Source organism: Macaca thibetana, chromosome 11 (genome assembly GCF_024542745.1).
Source record: "Macaca thibetana thibetana isolate TM-01 chromosome 11, ASM2454274v1, whole genome shotgun sequence".
Classification (NCBI taxonomy): Eukaryota; Metazoa; Chordata; class Mammalia; order Primates; family Cercopithecidae; genus Macaca; species Macaca thibetana.
Window position 1 is genome coordinate 53,992,237 of NC_065588.1, and position 15,802 is coordinate 54,008,038.

The 15,802-nt window shown below is 41.0% G+C and overlaps 1 protein-coding gene across 9 annotated transcripts in view; it reads left to right on the forward strand.

The window, feature by feature from the left end:
- The first annotated feature begins 12,617 nt into the window (after nucleotides 1-12,617).
- The window catches only part of OS9 (OS9 endoplasmic reticulum lectin), a 28,374-nt gene continuing 25,189 nt past the window's right edge, over nucleotides 12,618-15,802 (forward strand). For all 9 annotated transcript variants that reach the window (XM_050747275.1, XM_050747279.1, XM_050747277.1 and 6 more), the window contains exons 1-5: nucleotides 12,618-12,949; nucleotides 13,376-13,552; nucleotides 14,729-14,792; nucleotides 14,914-14,990; nucleotides 15,221-15,319. In XM_050747275.1, coding sequence (XP_050603232.1) covers nucleotides 12,788-12,949; nucleotides 13,376-13,552; nucleotides 14,729-14,792; nucleotides 14,914-14,990; nucleotides 15,221-15,319 — 579 coding nt within the window. In that variant the 5' untranslated portion in view covers nucleotides 12,618-12,787. The remainder of the gene's footprint in view (nucleotides 12,950-13,375; nucleotides 13,553-14,728; nucleotides 14,793-14,913; nucleotides 14,991-15,220; nucleotides 15,320-15,802) is intronic.

Here is a 15,802-nt window from a genome sequence, read left to right on the forward strand (position 1 = left end):
TAGTTAGTTTTTTTTTTTTTTTTTTTTTTTTTTTTTTTTAAAGATGGAGTTTCCCTCTGTTGCCAGGCTGGAGTGCAGTGGTGCGATCTCGGCTCACTGCAAACTCCATCTCCCAGGTTGAAGTGATTCTCCTGCCTCAGGCCCTGAGTAGCTGAGACTAGGCATGCACCACCATACCCAGCTAATTTTTGTATTTTTAGTAGAGACAGGATTTCACTATGTTGGCCAGGATGGTATCAATCTCTTGACCTCGTGATCCGCCTGCCTTGGCCTCCCAAAGTGCTGGGATTACAGGCATGAGCCACAGTGCCCAGCCTAGTTAGATTTTTACTCTACTCTTCATATATCTTTCTCTTTCAAACTCTCCTCTTTGTTGCTCTGCATTTTATTCTGGATAATTTATTCTAATCTATCTTCTAGTTCATTAATCCTATCTTCAGCTAAATCTAAACTGGTCTTTGGGTTACTTAAATTTTAAATGGAAAATTTCAAACACAATCAAAAGTACAATGAATCCCTCTGTACCTATCATCTTGCTGCAACAATTACAAAATAAGTTTAATTTTGTTTCATCTATATCCCACCAATTTCCCCTGGACTCCCACAGGATTATTTTAATGCAAATCCCAGACATTATGCCATTCCATTAATAAATACATGCATCTGTATCTCTAAGAGTTAAGGACCATTTTAAAAACCATACCACACTGCACTCCAGCCTGGGCGACAGAGCGAGACTCTGTCTCAAAAAAAAAAACCCAAAAAAAAAACCATACCAAAATACCACGACTACGTCTAACAAAATTAACAAATTCTTTTTTTTTTTTTTTTTTTTTGAGGCAGAGGTGAAGTGCAGAGGCAAGATCTCAGCTCACTGCATCCTCCGCCTACCCAGTACAAGAGATTCTTATGCCTCGGCCTCCCAAGTAGCTGGGATTACAGGCGGCTGCCACCACGCCTACTAATTTTATGGTATTTTTATTTTTGTATTTTTATTTTTACTTTTTTTTTTTTGAGACAGAGTTTCGCTCTTGTTGCCCAGGCTGGAGTGCAATGGCGTGATCTCAGCTCATTGTCACCTCCACCTCCCAGGTTCAAGCAATTCTCCTGCCTCAACTGGTCTCAAACTTCTGACCTCAAGTCATCCACCCGCCTTGGCCTCCCAAAGTGCTGGGATTACAGGTGTGAGCCAGCATGCTTGGTCAATTTTTTTTTGTTTTTAGTAGAGATGGGGTTTTCCATGTTGGCCAAACTGGTCTTGAACTCCTGACCTCAAGTAATCTGCCCTCCTTGGCCTCCCAAAATGCTGGGATTACAGGCCTGAGTCACTGCGCTCAGCCAACAGTTTCTTAATATCACATAATATCCAGAGTCCATAATTGACTAATAAAAGTTTTTTTATAGATAGTTTGATTCAGGATCCAAATAAGATCTATGCATTACATTTGGCTGCTATGTCTCCTAGATCTCTTTTACTCTCTAACAGTTCTCCTTTCCCACCTTTTTCCCCTTGCAGTGTACTTTGTTGAAGAAACTGGAGCTTTTATTCTGTTTGTTCCTGATTACATTCCCTCGATGTCATTTAACATATTCTCAGATTTATCATACTTCCTGTAAACTGTTGGTTATATTTAGAATCTTCTTTGGGCTGGACACAGTGGCTCACGCCTGTAATCCCAACACTTTGGGAGGCCAAGGCAGGCGGACCACCTGAGGTCAGGAGTTCAAGATCAGCCTGGCCAACATGGTGAAACCCCATCTCTACTAAAAATACAAAAATTAGCCAAGTATGGTGGCACGCCCCTGTAATCCCAGCTACTCAGGAGGCTGAGGCAGGAGAATCGCTTGAACCTGGGAGGCAGAGGTTGTAGTGAACCAAGATCGTGCCACTGCACTCTAGCCTGGGCAACAGAGCCACACTCTGTCTTAAAACAAAACAAAACAAAAAAATTCTTCTTTGGAGAGCAAGAATCCTTCATAGATAATGCTCTGTGTTTCCTATTGTATCACATCAAGAAGCCCTGGTTGTTCCTCCTTTCATGATGTTAGATTTTGTCAGTGTATTCACTTAGTGTCTGTTTGATTCACCCACAAGCCATGTAACTAATGTTTTTGGAGGTCATTGGTGACAGTTGACTAGATTATTTATTTCATTAGGACTGTAAAAAGATGGCAGCATATCATTCCTTCTCCACTTATTAGCTGAAATTCTTCTATAAAGAAGAATTCTTAAGTTATTTAATTACTTTATCCATTCATTTTTTTTTTTTTTTTGAGACGGAGTCTTGCTCTGTCACCCAGGCTGGAGTGCAGTGGCATGATCTCAGCTCACTGCAAGCTCCGCCTCCTGGGTTCACGCCATTCTCCTGCCTCAGCCTCCCAAGTAGCTGGGACTACAGGCGCCCGCCACCTCGCCCGGCTAGTTTTTTGTATTTTTTAGTAGAGACGGGGTTTCACCATGTTAGCCAGGACAGTCTCGATCTCCTGACCTCGTGATCTGCCCGTCTCGGCCTCCCAAAGTGCTGGGATTACAGGCTTGAGCCACCGCGCCCGGCCAATCCATTCATTTTAAAATTTAATTTTTATTTTTAAATTTATTTATTTATTTATTTGTTTATTTATTTATTTATTTATTTGAGGTGGAGTCTCGCTCTTGTTGCTCAGGCTGGAGTGCAATGGCATGATCTCGGCTAACTGCAACCTCCACCCCCCGGGTTCAAGCAATTCACCTGCCTCAGCCTCCAGAGTAGCCGGGACTACAGGCACATGCTATCATGCCTGGCTACTTTTTGTATTTTTAGTAGAGAAGGGGTTTCACCACGTTGGCCAGGCTGGTCTCAAACTTCTAACCTCAAGTGATCCTCCTGCCTCAGCCTCCCAAAGTGCTGGTATTACAGGCGTGAGCTACCGTGCCCACCTATTTTTATTTTTTATTTCAATAGTTTTTGGAATACAGGTGGTCTTGGGTTACATGGATAAGTTCTTTAGTGGTAATTTCTGAAATTTTGGTGCACCTGTCACCCAAGCAGTGTACACGGTACCCAACATGTAGTCTTTTATCCCTCATCCCCCTCTCCCATTCCACCTCCAAGTCCCCAGAGTCCCTTATATCATTTTTATGCCTTTGCATCCTCACAGCTTAGCTCCCACTTATAAGTGAGAACATGCAGTATTTGGTTTTCCATTCCTGAGTTACTTCACTTAGAATAATGGCCTCTAGCTCCATTCAAATTGCTGTAAAAGACATTATTTTATTCTTTTTAAATGGTTGAATAGTATTCTGTGTGTTTATATATACCACATTTTCTTTATCCACTAACTGGTTGGTGGGTACTTAGGTTGGTTTCATATTTTTGCAACTGCAAATTGTACTGCTATAAGCTTTATAAAGACTTCTTTTTCCTTTGGGTAGATACCCAGTAATGAGATTGTTGGATTCTACTTTTAGTTTTTAAAGGATCTCCATACTGTTTTCCATAGTGGTTGTACTAGTTTACATTCCCACCAGCAGTGTAAAAGTGTTCCCTTTTTACCACATCCACACCAACCTCTATTATTTTTTCACTTTTTTATTATGGCCATTCTTGCAGAAGTAAGGTGGTATATCATTGTGGTTTTTGCATTTCCCTGATAATTAGTGATGTTGAGCATTTTTTCAGATGTTTGTTGGCTGTTTGTATATTCTTGTCCTTTGCCAACTTTTTGATGGGATTATTTGCTTTTATTCTTGCTGGTTTGTCTGAGTTCCTAGTAGATTCTGGATATTAGTCCTTTGGGGGATGCATAGTTTGTGAATATTTTCTCCCACTCTATGGACTGCCTGTTTGCTGATTATTTATATTGCTGTGCAGAAGCTTTTTAGTTTAATTAGGTCTCTTTGTTGTTGTTGCATTTATTTTTGGGGTCTTAGTCATGAATTCTTTGCCTAAGCTAATGTCTACAAGAGTTTTTCCGATGCTATCTTCTAGAATTTTTATAGTTTCAAGTCTTAGATTTAAGTCTTTGATCCATCTTGAGTTGATTTTTGTATAAGGTGAGATATGAGGATTCTGTTTCATTCTTCTACATGTGGCATGCCAGTTTTCTCAGCACCATTTATTGAATAGGGTGTCCTTTCCCTGATTTATGTTTTTGTTTGCTTTGTCAAAGATCAGTTGGCTGCAAGTATTTGGCTTTATTTCTGGATTCTCTATTCTGTTCCATTGGTCTACATGCCTATTTTTATACCACTACCATGCTGTTTTGGTAATTATAGCCTTGTAGTATAGTTTGAAGTCAGGTAATGTTATGCTTCTAGATTTGTTCTTTTTGCTTAGTCTTGCTTTGGCTATGTGGGCTCTTTTTTGGTTCCACATGAATTTTAGGATTGTTTTTTCTAGTTCTGTGAAGAATGACGATGGTATTTTGATGAGAATTGCATTGAATCTGTATATTGTTTTGGACAGTGTAGTCATTTTCACAGTTGAATCTACCTAGCTGTGAGCATGGGATATAGTTCCATTTGTTTGTGTCATCTACGATTTTGATTTCTTTCAGCTGCATTTTGTAGCTTTCCTTGTAGAGATCTCTCACCTCCTTGGTTAAATATATTCCTAAGTATTTTATTTTTTTTGCAGCTATTGTAAAGGGATTGAGTTCTTGATTTGATTCTCAGCGTGGTTGTTGGTGTGGTGTATGGATAGGATCATATACCTAGAAAACCCTAAAGACTCATCCAGAAAGCTCCTAGATCTGATAAATGAATTCAGTAAAGTCTTATTTTTAATTTAAAATTTTATACCTTTTATTTCTGGAGCCTCTATCTTAAAATGTGCTACGTTATTATTTATTTATTCCTTATTTCTTTAGTTTTCTGTTTTTCAATATATTCTTGTTTCTCTTTTATTTCTTTAAACAGAGTAAGTGTAATTATTTTAAAATCTGTATCAGATAATTACAATATCTAAAGTCTTTCAGGCTCAGTTTTTGCTGTTATTTCTTCTGGTTCTTATTTATGAGGTCTCCTCATGTGTTTGTGGGGGGTGAGGTGTGTGTGTGTGTGTGTGTGTGTGTATGAACTACTAATTTTCCTTGGAAAATGACTTCTAGGAGTTCTTTGGTGGTAGGATGAAATGACATTTTTCTAGTGTGTATTTGGATTTGTTTCTGCCCATCCCTGGGCACATTATACTCACCTCTTCAAGACCACCTCAAACTAAATGTACAAATTAAGTAGATTTTTTTGTTTGTCTGTTTTTAAACTACCTGAATCTGAAATTACACTGAAAATTTCTTTAAGGGACCATTTGTGGTCACAAATTCCTCTGCTCTGACACCAAGGTAACTTTTGCTGTGGTTCCCTGAGAATGGGGAGGTAAAGGAAGGTTCACTATGGAGGGAATCTCCTCTCAGACTCTTCACCCTGGTGAATCTTCTGTCCCTTCCTCTAGAAAACGAAGCTCAAGTCTGCATATGTGGTAGATGCCCTCCAAGCAAATGTGACTGCTGTTTTGAATACTTCTTTAGGTTTCTGACCCCCTTTATATTTTGGCCTGTTGATTCTTTACTGTCTTCTTGGCTCTACCATGCTTTTAAGAAGGTATTTCCATTTTTTCCAGCATTTTTAAGTTGTTTTTTTGTGGGAGTATCAGTTGAATACCTAACCTACTATATGGAAGAAAACAGAAATCTGTTTAGCTTTTCCAATACAACTTTTTATTTTTATAGAATTAATAATTGTTTTTTATCCTCCTTAGCTTTCTACCAACTTGCCACTAATATATCTGCAAACTCTTCTCATGCAAATCTCTTCTCCCTAAGTTCAAATGCATTAGGTAGTCTTTGTATTTCTTAAAGAAATTACTCTCAAACCGTTCTGAACTGCTCTAATTTTGATGAATTGATCTCTAGTCCTGCCATACAACTTGGCATCTCCCTTCACCATTGTCCTGGAGATTCCTTTGGTCTCTTTTGTGCTGGATCTCATTTCTTGGACTTCATGCATTTCTCTCTCTCTCTCTCTTTTTTTTTCAACTGACTAATTTGTCTTGGCCTAATAAATCCTCTATCTTTCTGAAAAGCAGCACATGGAATAGCAATACTTTGAGAACTTGCATGTCTGAAATCATTTTTATTCTGGATTCACAATTAAATTATAGTTTGATTCAACATAGTAGAAGTTCTAGCCAGAGCAATCAGGCAAGAGAGAAAGAAAAGGCATCCAAACTAGAAAAGAGGAAGTCAAATAATCCCCATTCACTGATAATATGATTTTTTTTTTTTTTTTTTTTTTTTGAGATTGAGTTTCGCTCTTGTTGCCCAGACTGGTGTGCAATGGCGCCATCTCGGCTCACCACAACCTCTGCCTCCCGGGTTCAAGCGATTCTCCTGCCTCAGCCTCCCAAGTAGCTGGGATTGCAGGCATGTGCCACCATGCCTGGCTAGTTTTGTATTTTTAGTAGAGATGGGGTTTCTCCATGTTGGTCAGGCTGATCTTGAACTCCCGACCTCAGGTGATCTGCCCACCTTGGCCTCCCAAAGTGCTGGGATTACAGGCATGAGCCACCACGCCCAGCAATATGATCTTATATCTACAAAATCCTGAAGACTCCACCAAAAAAACTCTTAGATTTGATCAATTAATTCAGTAAAGTTTCAGGATACAAAATAAATGTACAAAAATCAAGAGTGTTTCTAATCACTAACAATGTTCTAGCTGCGAATGAAATCAAGAAGGTGATCTCATTTACAATAGCTACCAAAAAATAAAATATCTAGGAATATATTAACCAAGGAGGTAAAAGAATTCTATAAGAAAAACTACAAAACACGAAAGAAATTGTAGGTGACATAAACAAAATAAATAAATACACACAGGCATACATACATGGGAAAGAATAACCTTTTCAACAAATGGTATAAACAGTGCTGGCGAAATTGGATTGCCATGTGCAGAAGAATGCAACTGGACCCCTATCTTTTACTATATGCAAAAATCAACTCACAATGGACTAAAGACTTAAATGTAAGACTTGAAACTTTAAAAATACTAGCCAAAAACCTAGGGAAAACTCTTCTGGACATTGGCTTAGGAAAATAATTCATAACTAAGACCTCAAAAGCACAGGCAACAAAAAACAAAAATAGGCAAATGGGACTTAATTAAACGACAAAGCTTCTGCCTAGCAAAGGAACAGTCAACAGAATGAACAGACAACCTGCAGAATGAGAGAAACTATTTGCAAAATATACATCTAACAAGGGTCTAATATCAGAATATAAAAGGAACTAAAACTCGACAAAAATCTGAAATAACTCCATTAAAAGTGAGCAAAGGTTATGAATAGACATTTTTTCCCCAAAAAGATATATAAATGACCAAGAAATGTAAGAAAAAATGCTCAATATCACTAATCATCAGAGAAATGCAAATTAAAACCACAATGAGATACCATCTTACAACAGTCAGAATGCCTATTACGGAAAAGTCAACAAATAACATGTTGGTGAGGATATGAAGAAAAAAGAACACTTAAACACTGCTGGTGGGAATGTAAATTTAGTACAACCTCTATGGAAAAGAATGGAGGTTTCTCAAAGAACTGAAAAATAGAATTACCACTTGATCCCACAATCCCATTACTGGGTATCTACCCAAGGAAAAGAAATTATTATATCAAAAAGATACTGGTATTTGCATGTTTACTGCAACACTATTCACAATAGCAAAGATATGGAATCAACCTAAGTGTATATCAATGGATGACTGGTTAAAGAAAATGTGGTATATATATATATATATATATACACAATGAAATACTATTCAGCCATAAAAAAGAATGAAATCTGTCTTTTGCATAAACATGGATGGAATGGGAGACCATTATCTTAAGTGAAACAAGTCAGACACAGAAAGACAAATGTTGCATGTTCTCACTTATAAGTGGGAGCTAAACAATGTGTACACATGGACATAGAGTGTGGAATAATAGACAATGGAGACTCAGAAGGATGATGGAGTTTGAGGGGGCTGGATGATGAGAAATTACTTAATGGGTACAATACACATTGTCTGGGTAATGGATACCCTAAAAGCCCTGACTTCACCACTACACAATCTATGTATGTAACAAAATTGCGCTTGTATTCCACAAATTTATATAAAAATAATGTTGAGTCAACAAACATTTTAGTTTGGTGGAGTATAGAATTATAGGTTGGAAGTCATTTTCCTAAAAAATTTGAAGGTACTTTATATTATTTTCTAGCTCCCAATGTATTTTTTCTTTTTTAAGAGACAGGGTCTTACTCTGTCACCCAGGCTGGTTGTATACCGTGGCGTGTTCATGGCTGACTGCAGCCTTGACCTCCTGGGCTCAAGTAATACTCCTACCTCAGCCTCCCAAGCAGCTGGGATCACAGGCACTCGCTACCATGCCCTGCTACTTTTTTATTTTTTATTTTTTTGTAAAGATGGAGTCTCCCTATGTTGTCCTGGCTGGTCTCAAACTCTTGGGCTCAAGTGATCCTCCCATCTCGGCCTCCGAAAGTGCTGGGATTACAGGAGTGAGGCACCACACCCAGCCCTCCCAATGTTGATGAGTTTGTAAGCCCAATGCTGTTCTGATTCCTTTTTTTAAAATTTAAAAAATTGTATTTTAAATTTGTGTGGGCACACAGTGGTGTATATATGTATATATTTATGGGGTACATGAGATACTTTGATACAGACATACAATAAGTAACAATCACATCATGAAAAATGGAGTATCTGGTCGGGTGCGGTGGCTCATGCCTGTAATCTCAGCACTTTAGGAGGCCGAGACGGGCGGATCACGAGGTCAGGAGATCGAGACCATCCTGGCTAACATGGTGAAACTCCGTCTCTACTAAAAATACAAAAAATTAGCCGGGCGTGGTGGTGGGCGCCTGTAGTCTCAGCTACTCAGGAGGCTGAGGCAGGAGAATGGCGTGAACCCAGGAGGCGGAGCTTGCAGTGAGCTGAGATCATGCCACTGCACTCCAGCATGGGTGATAGAGCGAGACTCTGTCTCAAAAAAAAAAAAAAAGGAGTATCCATCCCCTCAAGAATTTATCCTTTGTGTTACAAACGATCCAATTATACTCTTTATTTTAAAATGTACAATTATTATTGACTATAGTTACCCTGTTATGCTATCAAATACTAGGTGTTTTTCATTATTTCTATGTTTTGTACCCATTAGCCATCCCTACTTCTCCCCAACCCCACACTACCCTTCCCAGCATTTGGTAACCATCCTTCTACTCTCTATCTCTGTGAATTCAACTGCTTTGATTTTTAGCTCTCAAAAATAAGTGAGAACATGTGAAGTTTGTCTTTCTGTGCCTGGCTTATTTCACTTGACATAATGACCTCCAGATCCATCCATGTTGTTTCAAGTGACAGGATCTCATTCTTTTTCATGGCTGAATAGTAAGTACTCCTATGTGTATATGCACTACATTTTTTAAATCCATCTGTTGATGGACACTTAGGTTGCCTCCAAATCTTAGCTATTGTGAATGGTGCTGCAACAAAAATGGGAGTACAGATATCATTTCGATATATTGATTTCCTTTCTGTTGGGTATATACCCATCAGTGGGAATGCTGAATTTTATGGTAGCTCTATTTTTAGTTTTTTGAGGAAACTCCAAACTGTTTTCCATAGTGGTTGTACTAATTTACATTCACACCAACAGTGTACAAGGGTTCCCTTTTCTCCACGTCCTCTCAAATATGTGTTATTGCCTATCTTTTGGGTAAAAGCCATTTAAACTGGAGTGAGATGATATCTCATTGTAGTTTTGATTTTCATTTCTCTGATGATCAATCATGTTGAGTACCTTTTCATACACCTGTTTGCCATTTGTATGTCTTCTTTTGAGAAATGTCTATTCAGATCTTTTGCCCATTTTAAAATCAGATTATTAGATTTTTTTCTTTTGTTTGTGCTCCTTATATATTCTGGTTACTACTCCCTTGTCAGATGAGTAGTTTGCAAGTATTTTCTCCCATTCTGTGGGTTGTCTCTTCACTTTGTTGATTGTTTTCTTTGCTGTGCAGAAGCTTTTTAACTTGATGTGATTCTATTTGTCCATTTTTGTTTTGGTTACCTGTGCTTGTTGGGTATCTCAAGAAATTTTTGCCCAGGCCAATGTCCCAGAGAGGCTCCTCAAAGTTTTCTTACAGTAGTTCAATAGTTTCAGGTCATAGATGTAAGTCTTTAAGCCATTTTGATTTGATTTTTATGTATGGCAAGAGATAGGGGTCAAGTTTTATTCTTCTGCATACGGATATCTAGTCTTCCCTGTACCATTTATTGAAGAACTGTCTCTCCTCCAGTGTCTGTTCTTGGCACCTTTGTCAAAAATGAGTTCACTACAGATATATGGACTTGTTTCTGGATTCTGTATTCCATTCCATTGGTCTGTGTCTGTTTTTATGCCAGTACCATGCTGTTTTGGTTATTATAGCTCTGTAGTATAATTTGAAGTTGGGTAATGTGATTCCTCCAGTTTTGTTCTTTTTTCTCGGGATAGCTTTGGCTATTCTAGGTCTTTTGTGGTTCCATGCTAGGTCTTTTAGGGTTGTTTTTTCTATTTCTGTTAAGAATGTCATTGGCATTTTGATAGGGATTGCATTTAATCTATAGATTGCTTTGGGTAGTAATGGTGTTCTGATTCTTAATCCTAATGCTGTTCTGATTTTTTAAAAATTTATTAACAAAGCAACAACATGAAGTCACATGTTCTGATTTTTTGTCTGTGTATGCAACTTGTTCTTTCTTTCTGGAAGCTTTTAGAATTGTTTCTCTGTGTCCAGTGCTCTGAGATTCTATAATGATGTGTCTTGGTGTGGGTTTAATTTGTTGTTCTGGATACTTAGGGTGCCCGTTCAATTTGGAGACTCTATTCTTCAGTTTGGGTTAGTCCTTTTAAATAATTTTTTTGATGATTTCTTCGCTTCTGATTCTCTGTTCTCTTTCTGGAACTCTAATTTAGAACTCTTATTTCGTCCAGACCTTCTGGACTGATCCTTTAATTTTTATGTTTTCTCCTAAAGTAGAACAAATTTGATCTTCTTCAACTTTATCCTCCAGTCTTTGTACAGAATTTTTATTTCTGTAACATGGCTTTAGTTTCCAAGAGCTCTTTTTGCTTATCGAAATAGTAGTTACTCTCAAGTAGTTTCCTGTTGTTATTTTATGAATGCACTATAATATCTCTTTGAGAAGTCTGATGATGGATTATTTTTAATGTTTTGTTGTTTTAGATGGAGTCTAGCTCTGTGGCCTAGGCTGGAATGCAGTGCAGCAATCTCAGCTCAAGGCCACTTCTGCCTCCCAGGTTCAATCAATTCTTCGGCCTCAGCCTCCTGAGTAGCTACAGGCGTGTGCCACCATGCCCAGCTAATTTTCGTATTTTTAGTAAATACAGGGTTTCACCACATTAGCCAGGCTGGTCTTGAACTCCTGACCTCAAGTGATCCGCCCACCTCGGCCTCCCAAAGTTTTGGGATTACAGGCATGAACCACCGTGCCCAGCCAATTTTTAAATGTTTTATTTTTGGTGGTTTTTTTTTTCCCCACTCCGTTGCAATTTATGTTTCCTCTCATTTGCTTTTTCCTTCTTGTTTGTTTTTGTTTCTTACTTGTATATTAAAGTCCTTCCTTAAACGTCTAATGATCTCTGGCTATTTATTTTGAAGAGTAAGAACACTAAAACGCTGATTGGAAAGTGAAATGAGGGCTGGGGCACCTAGGCCAAAGTCTTCCATGTGGAATTCATTATAATTATCTACATCATTAAGAGAATTCTGATGAGGGTATCTTTGGGATTTTTCTTTGGAGCTGGTGAGATTCCCCAGAGAGGATTTTCCAAAGGTATAATCAGGCTCTTGTTTACCTTTGTTTCGTAATCAATATTCTCAAGTTTGCTAAACCAGTTACCATTCTTCGGTTCGATTTCCAGCTTCCAAAATGTTGCTGTTGTTGTCTCCTTTCCCTTTCTTACGGCCTGGAGAGTAATACATAATTCCACCTTTAACTGGAAGCCCCTGTATGTATGTATGTATGTATGTATGTACTCACTTATTCGAGACCCTGTTTCGCTGTGTTGTGCAGGCTGCACTTGAACTCCTGGGCTCGGGAGATCCTCCTGCCTCAGCTTCCGGAGTAGCTGATACCACAGGTGCGTGCCACCGCGTCTGACTGCCCGCATTATTTCTCTAGGATAGTTTTTTTGGAGGTCAACTGCAGGATCGTATAGGAAGATTTTGACACAAATTTTCTTATTGCCCCAAAGCAATATGTATATATGAAAAGAGGTAAGCGTCTGTATAATAATTATTTGTTTTGCAACAAGCATTGAATAACTTTCACGGGCACTGCGCAAGTTACCTATCTGCCTCAATACTCCGCCCAGCGGTGGGCAGGTACAAACATCTGAAAAAGCAATGAGATGCGCATGACATTTAGGCGAAGACAGAGGGCAAACATAAAAGGGCCAAGCGCATAGACCACGCCTCTGAAATTGGGGTAGGCGAGAGGGGTTTGATCTTGTCGATGATTGGCTGGTCTCTGACCAATCACAGACCGCAATTGATTTTTCTAATCGTCGTGATCCACCTCCCCGGGGCCTTGAAGCTACGTTTACAAATAGGAATAGGGTACGTGGGAGGGATAGAACATATAGCCAATAAAATCATGTGGCGCCGATGGGCGTGTTGAGGCCGCTGCCAGGCTTAGGGCGGAAACAGATTCTCTGGATAAGCGGGGGAACGAAAGATGGCGGCGGAAACCGTGCTGTCCAGTGTGTTGGGACTGCTGCTTCTGGGACTCCTGTTACCCGCAAGTCTGACTGGCGGTGTTGGGAGCCTGAACCTGGAGGAGCTGAGTGAGATGCGTTATGGGATCGAGATCCTGCCGTTGCCTGTCATGGGAGGGCAGGTGAGAGGCGTATAAGGGGCGAGGGTCCGGGCAGAAGAGGAAGCGAGTAAGAGATAGAGGAAGAAGGGCAGCTCCCGAGTCTGGGGCTGGAGCCTACGGGAAATCGGGAAGAGTAGGTATTGCTTTTACGGTGATCCCTGGGGATCGCAGACTGAGACCCATTCTCTAGGGGCCAGGAATTGGGAGAGGTGGGGCTTCCCGCTGTCAACGTTCAGGTCTCAGTTTACTATCGAAACACCGGAACTCCGTTCTCGTGGAGAAATGGGAGCGCCCTCTCGCCTCACCCACTAAATACAGCTGGAGAGCTCGTGGCTTATTCTGTCTTCGACTGAGCTCTTCCCCAGGGTCTGAAGAGGGATTTCGTTGTTTTCCCTGATCCCAGCCTTTCTTTGCTTCCTTGCCCCCCGACCCTCCCTTCTTTCCCAGAGCCAATCTTCGGACGTGGTGATTGTCTCCTCTAAGTACAAACAGCGCTATGAGTGTCGCCTGCCAGCTGGAGCTATTCACTTCCAGCGTGAAAGGGAGGAGGAAACACCTGCTTACCAAGGGCCTGGGATCCCTGAGTTGTTGAGCCCAATGAGAGATGCTCCCTGCTTGCTGAAGGTGAAAGGGACTGGGTTAGATAGAATGAGGGCTTGGGAACTAGCAGTTCATCCGAGAACTGTAGTCCAGTGAATGAGGCAGGATCTAGGGGACCTGTAGTGGTTAAGAAGACCATTGGAGGAGTAGACAGATTACACGGACAAGAAAGAAGCAAAGAATCCTGTAACCATTGATGACACTTTGCTGAATGTAGGAGCAGGTTAGGATAGAAGATCTCAGAAAAGGCCGGGCGCGGTGGCTCACGCCTGTAATCCCAGCACTTTGGGAAGCCAAGGCGGGTGGATCACGAGGTCAGGAGATCGAGACCACGGTGAAACCCCGTCTCTACTAAAAATACAAAAAAAAAAAAAAATTAGCTGGGCGTGGTGGCGGGCGCCTGTAATCCCAGCTACTCGGGAGGCTGAGGCAGGAGAATGGCGTGAACCCGGGAGGCGGAGCTTGCAGTGAGCTGAGATCGGGCCACTGCACTCCAGCCTGGGCGACAGAGTGAAACTCTGTCTCAAAAAAAACCAAAAAACAAAAAACAAAAAAGAAGATCACAGAAAAGGGCTAACGCAAGACTGAGGGTCTGCGTCGGGTAGGAGGAGTACTTTCTTAAGCCTACCTGCTAAAGTCACCCCCTGCCCTATCACTCCACTCCAGTATCCAATTTTATTTTCATCGTAGCACTTTTCATGATCTGAAATCATATTAACTGAATCAGTTTGTTTATTTTCGGTCTGAATCCCAGCATTAGAATGTAAACTCCATGAGGTCAAATAATTTATCTTGTTCATAGTTGTATTCCCAGTGGCCAGAACAGTGCAAGGAATGTCCAAGAAGTTCAATTAATATTTAATTTTGGGTTCTTCTATGTTTCCCTAATATGATTGCTTCAGGGATACCATAATTTCTTATCTTTATGGAGGGGAAATGAGGATTTAAAAAATCTTTTAAGAGGGAGGAATGGAAAGACCACAAGTGGAAAATAGACTTTAGAGATAACTCTCTACGTCACAGAAGGAAAGCAGCCCTCCCTCCTTACTGAAAGTCTGGAGAATTGAGAGTGGAAGTGAAGGGAAGAGAATTGAGTGTGCAAGTAGATGAGAGGCCATGTGTCTTGGAGCCAGGAGACTCTGATTCCAATAAAAGACGTCTGCACCCCATCCCCCTGATTGTTTAATTTTTAATTGTCAGACAAAGGACTGGTGGACATATGAATTCTGTTATGGACGCCACATCCAGCAATACCACATGGAAGGTAACTCCCTCCTATGTTTTCCTTAAGCCCTCAGCATCGTATCATTGAAGGTAACCTGCCTCCCCAGTTCCCTCTTACTCCTCTTAGGGGTAACAGTGCTTCTCTGTGGCTTCTCTTGCAGATTCAGAGATCAAAGGTGAAGTCCTCTATCTTGGCTACTACCAATCGGCCTTCGACTGGGATGATGAAACAGCCAAGGTGGCAAGAGTGTGGGATTCGGGGAGAAGGGGTTCTGGCCACCGGCTGAAAGCCCTGACAAGAAGGGGAGGGTCAAGATTAGCTGATCTGTTTCTTGGGGCTTGGTGGCCATTAGGACAAAGCTTCCTGGGGGGCACAGGCCATTCTTTTGTCTCTGTGAGGATGCAGTGCCATCCTTCCTCTTTGCTGTCTTTCTCATCTCCCCCCCTCCTGCCTCATGTCTTCTCCAGGCCTCCAAGCAGCATCGTCTGAAACGCTACCACAGCCAGACCTATGGCAATGGGTCCAAGTGCGACCTCAATGGGAGGCCCCGAGAGGCCGAGGTTCGGGTGAGTCTTGAGAGAGGAAGTTGACACTCCCATAGGGACAGTTCAGATTCTAAGGGAAGAGAATTGCATCTTATAGTCAGGGGGCTCCCTCCAAGATTTAAAACATATTTCCAGCAGGGCATGGTGGCTCATGCCACCAGCACTTTGGGAGGCCGAGGGGGGCAGATCGCCTGAGGTCAGGAGTTCAAGACCAGCCTGACCAATATGGTGAAACCCCATCTCTTCTAAAAATACAAAAATTAGCTGGGTGTAGTAGCGGGTGCCTGTAGTCCCAGCTACTCAGGAGGCTAAGACAGGAGAATTGCTTGAACCAGGGAGGTGGATGTTGCAGTGAGCCGAGGTTGTGCCACTGTGCTCCAACCTGGGTGACAGAGTGAGACTCTGTCTCAGAAAAGAAAAAAAAATAGCAAAAACACATTATTTCCAGGCTGGGCGCAGTGGCTCACGCCTGTAATCTCAGCACTTTGGGAGGCCAAGGCAGGT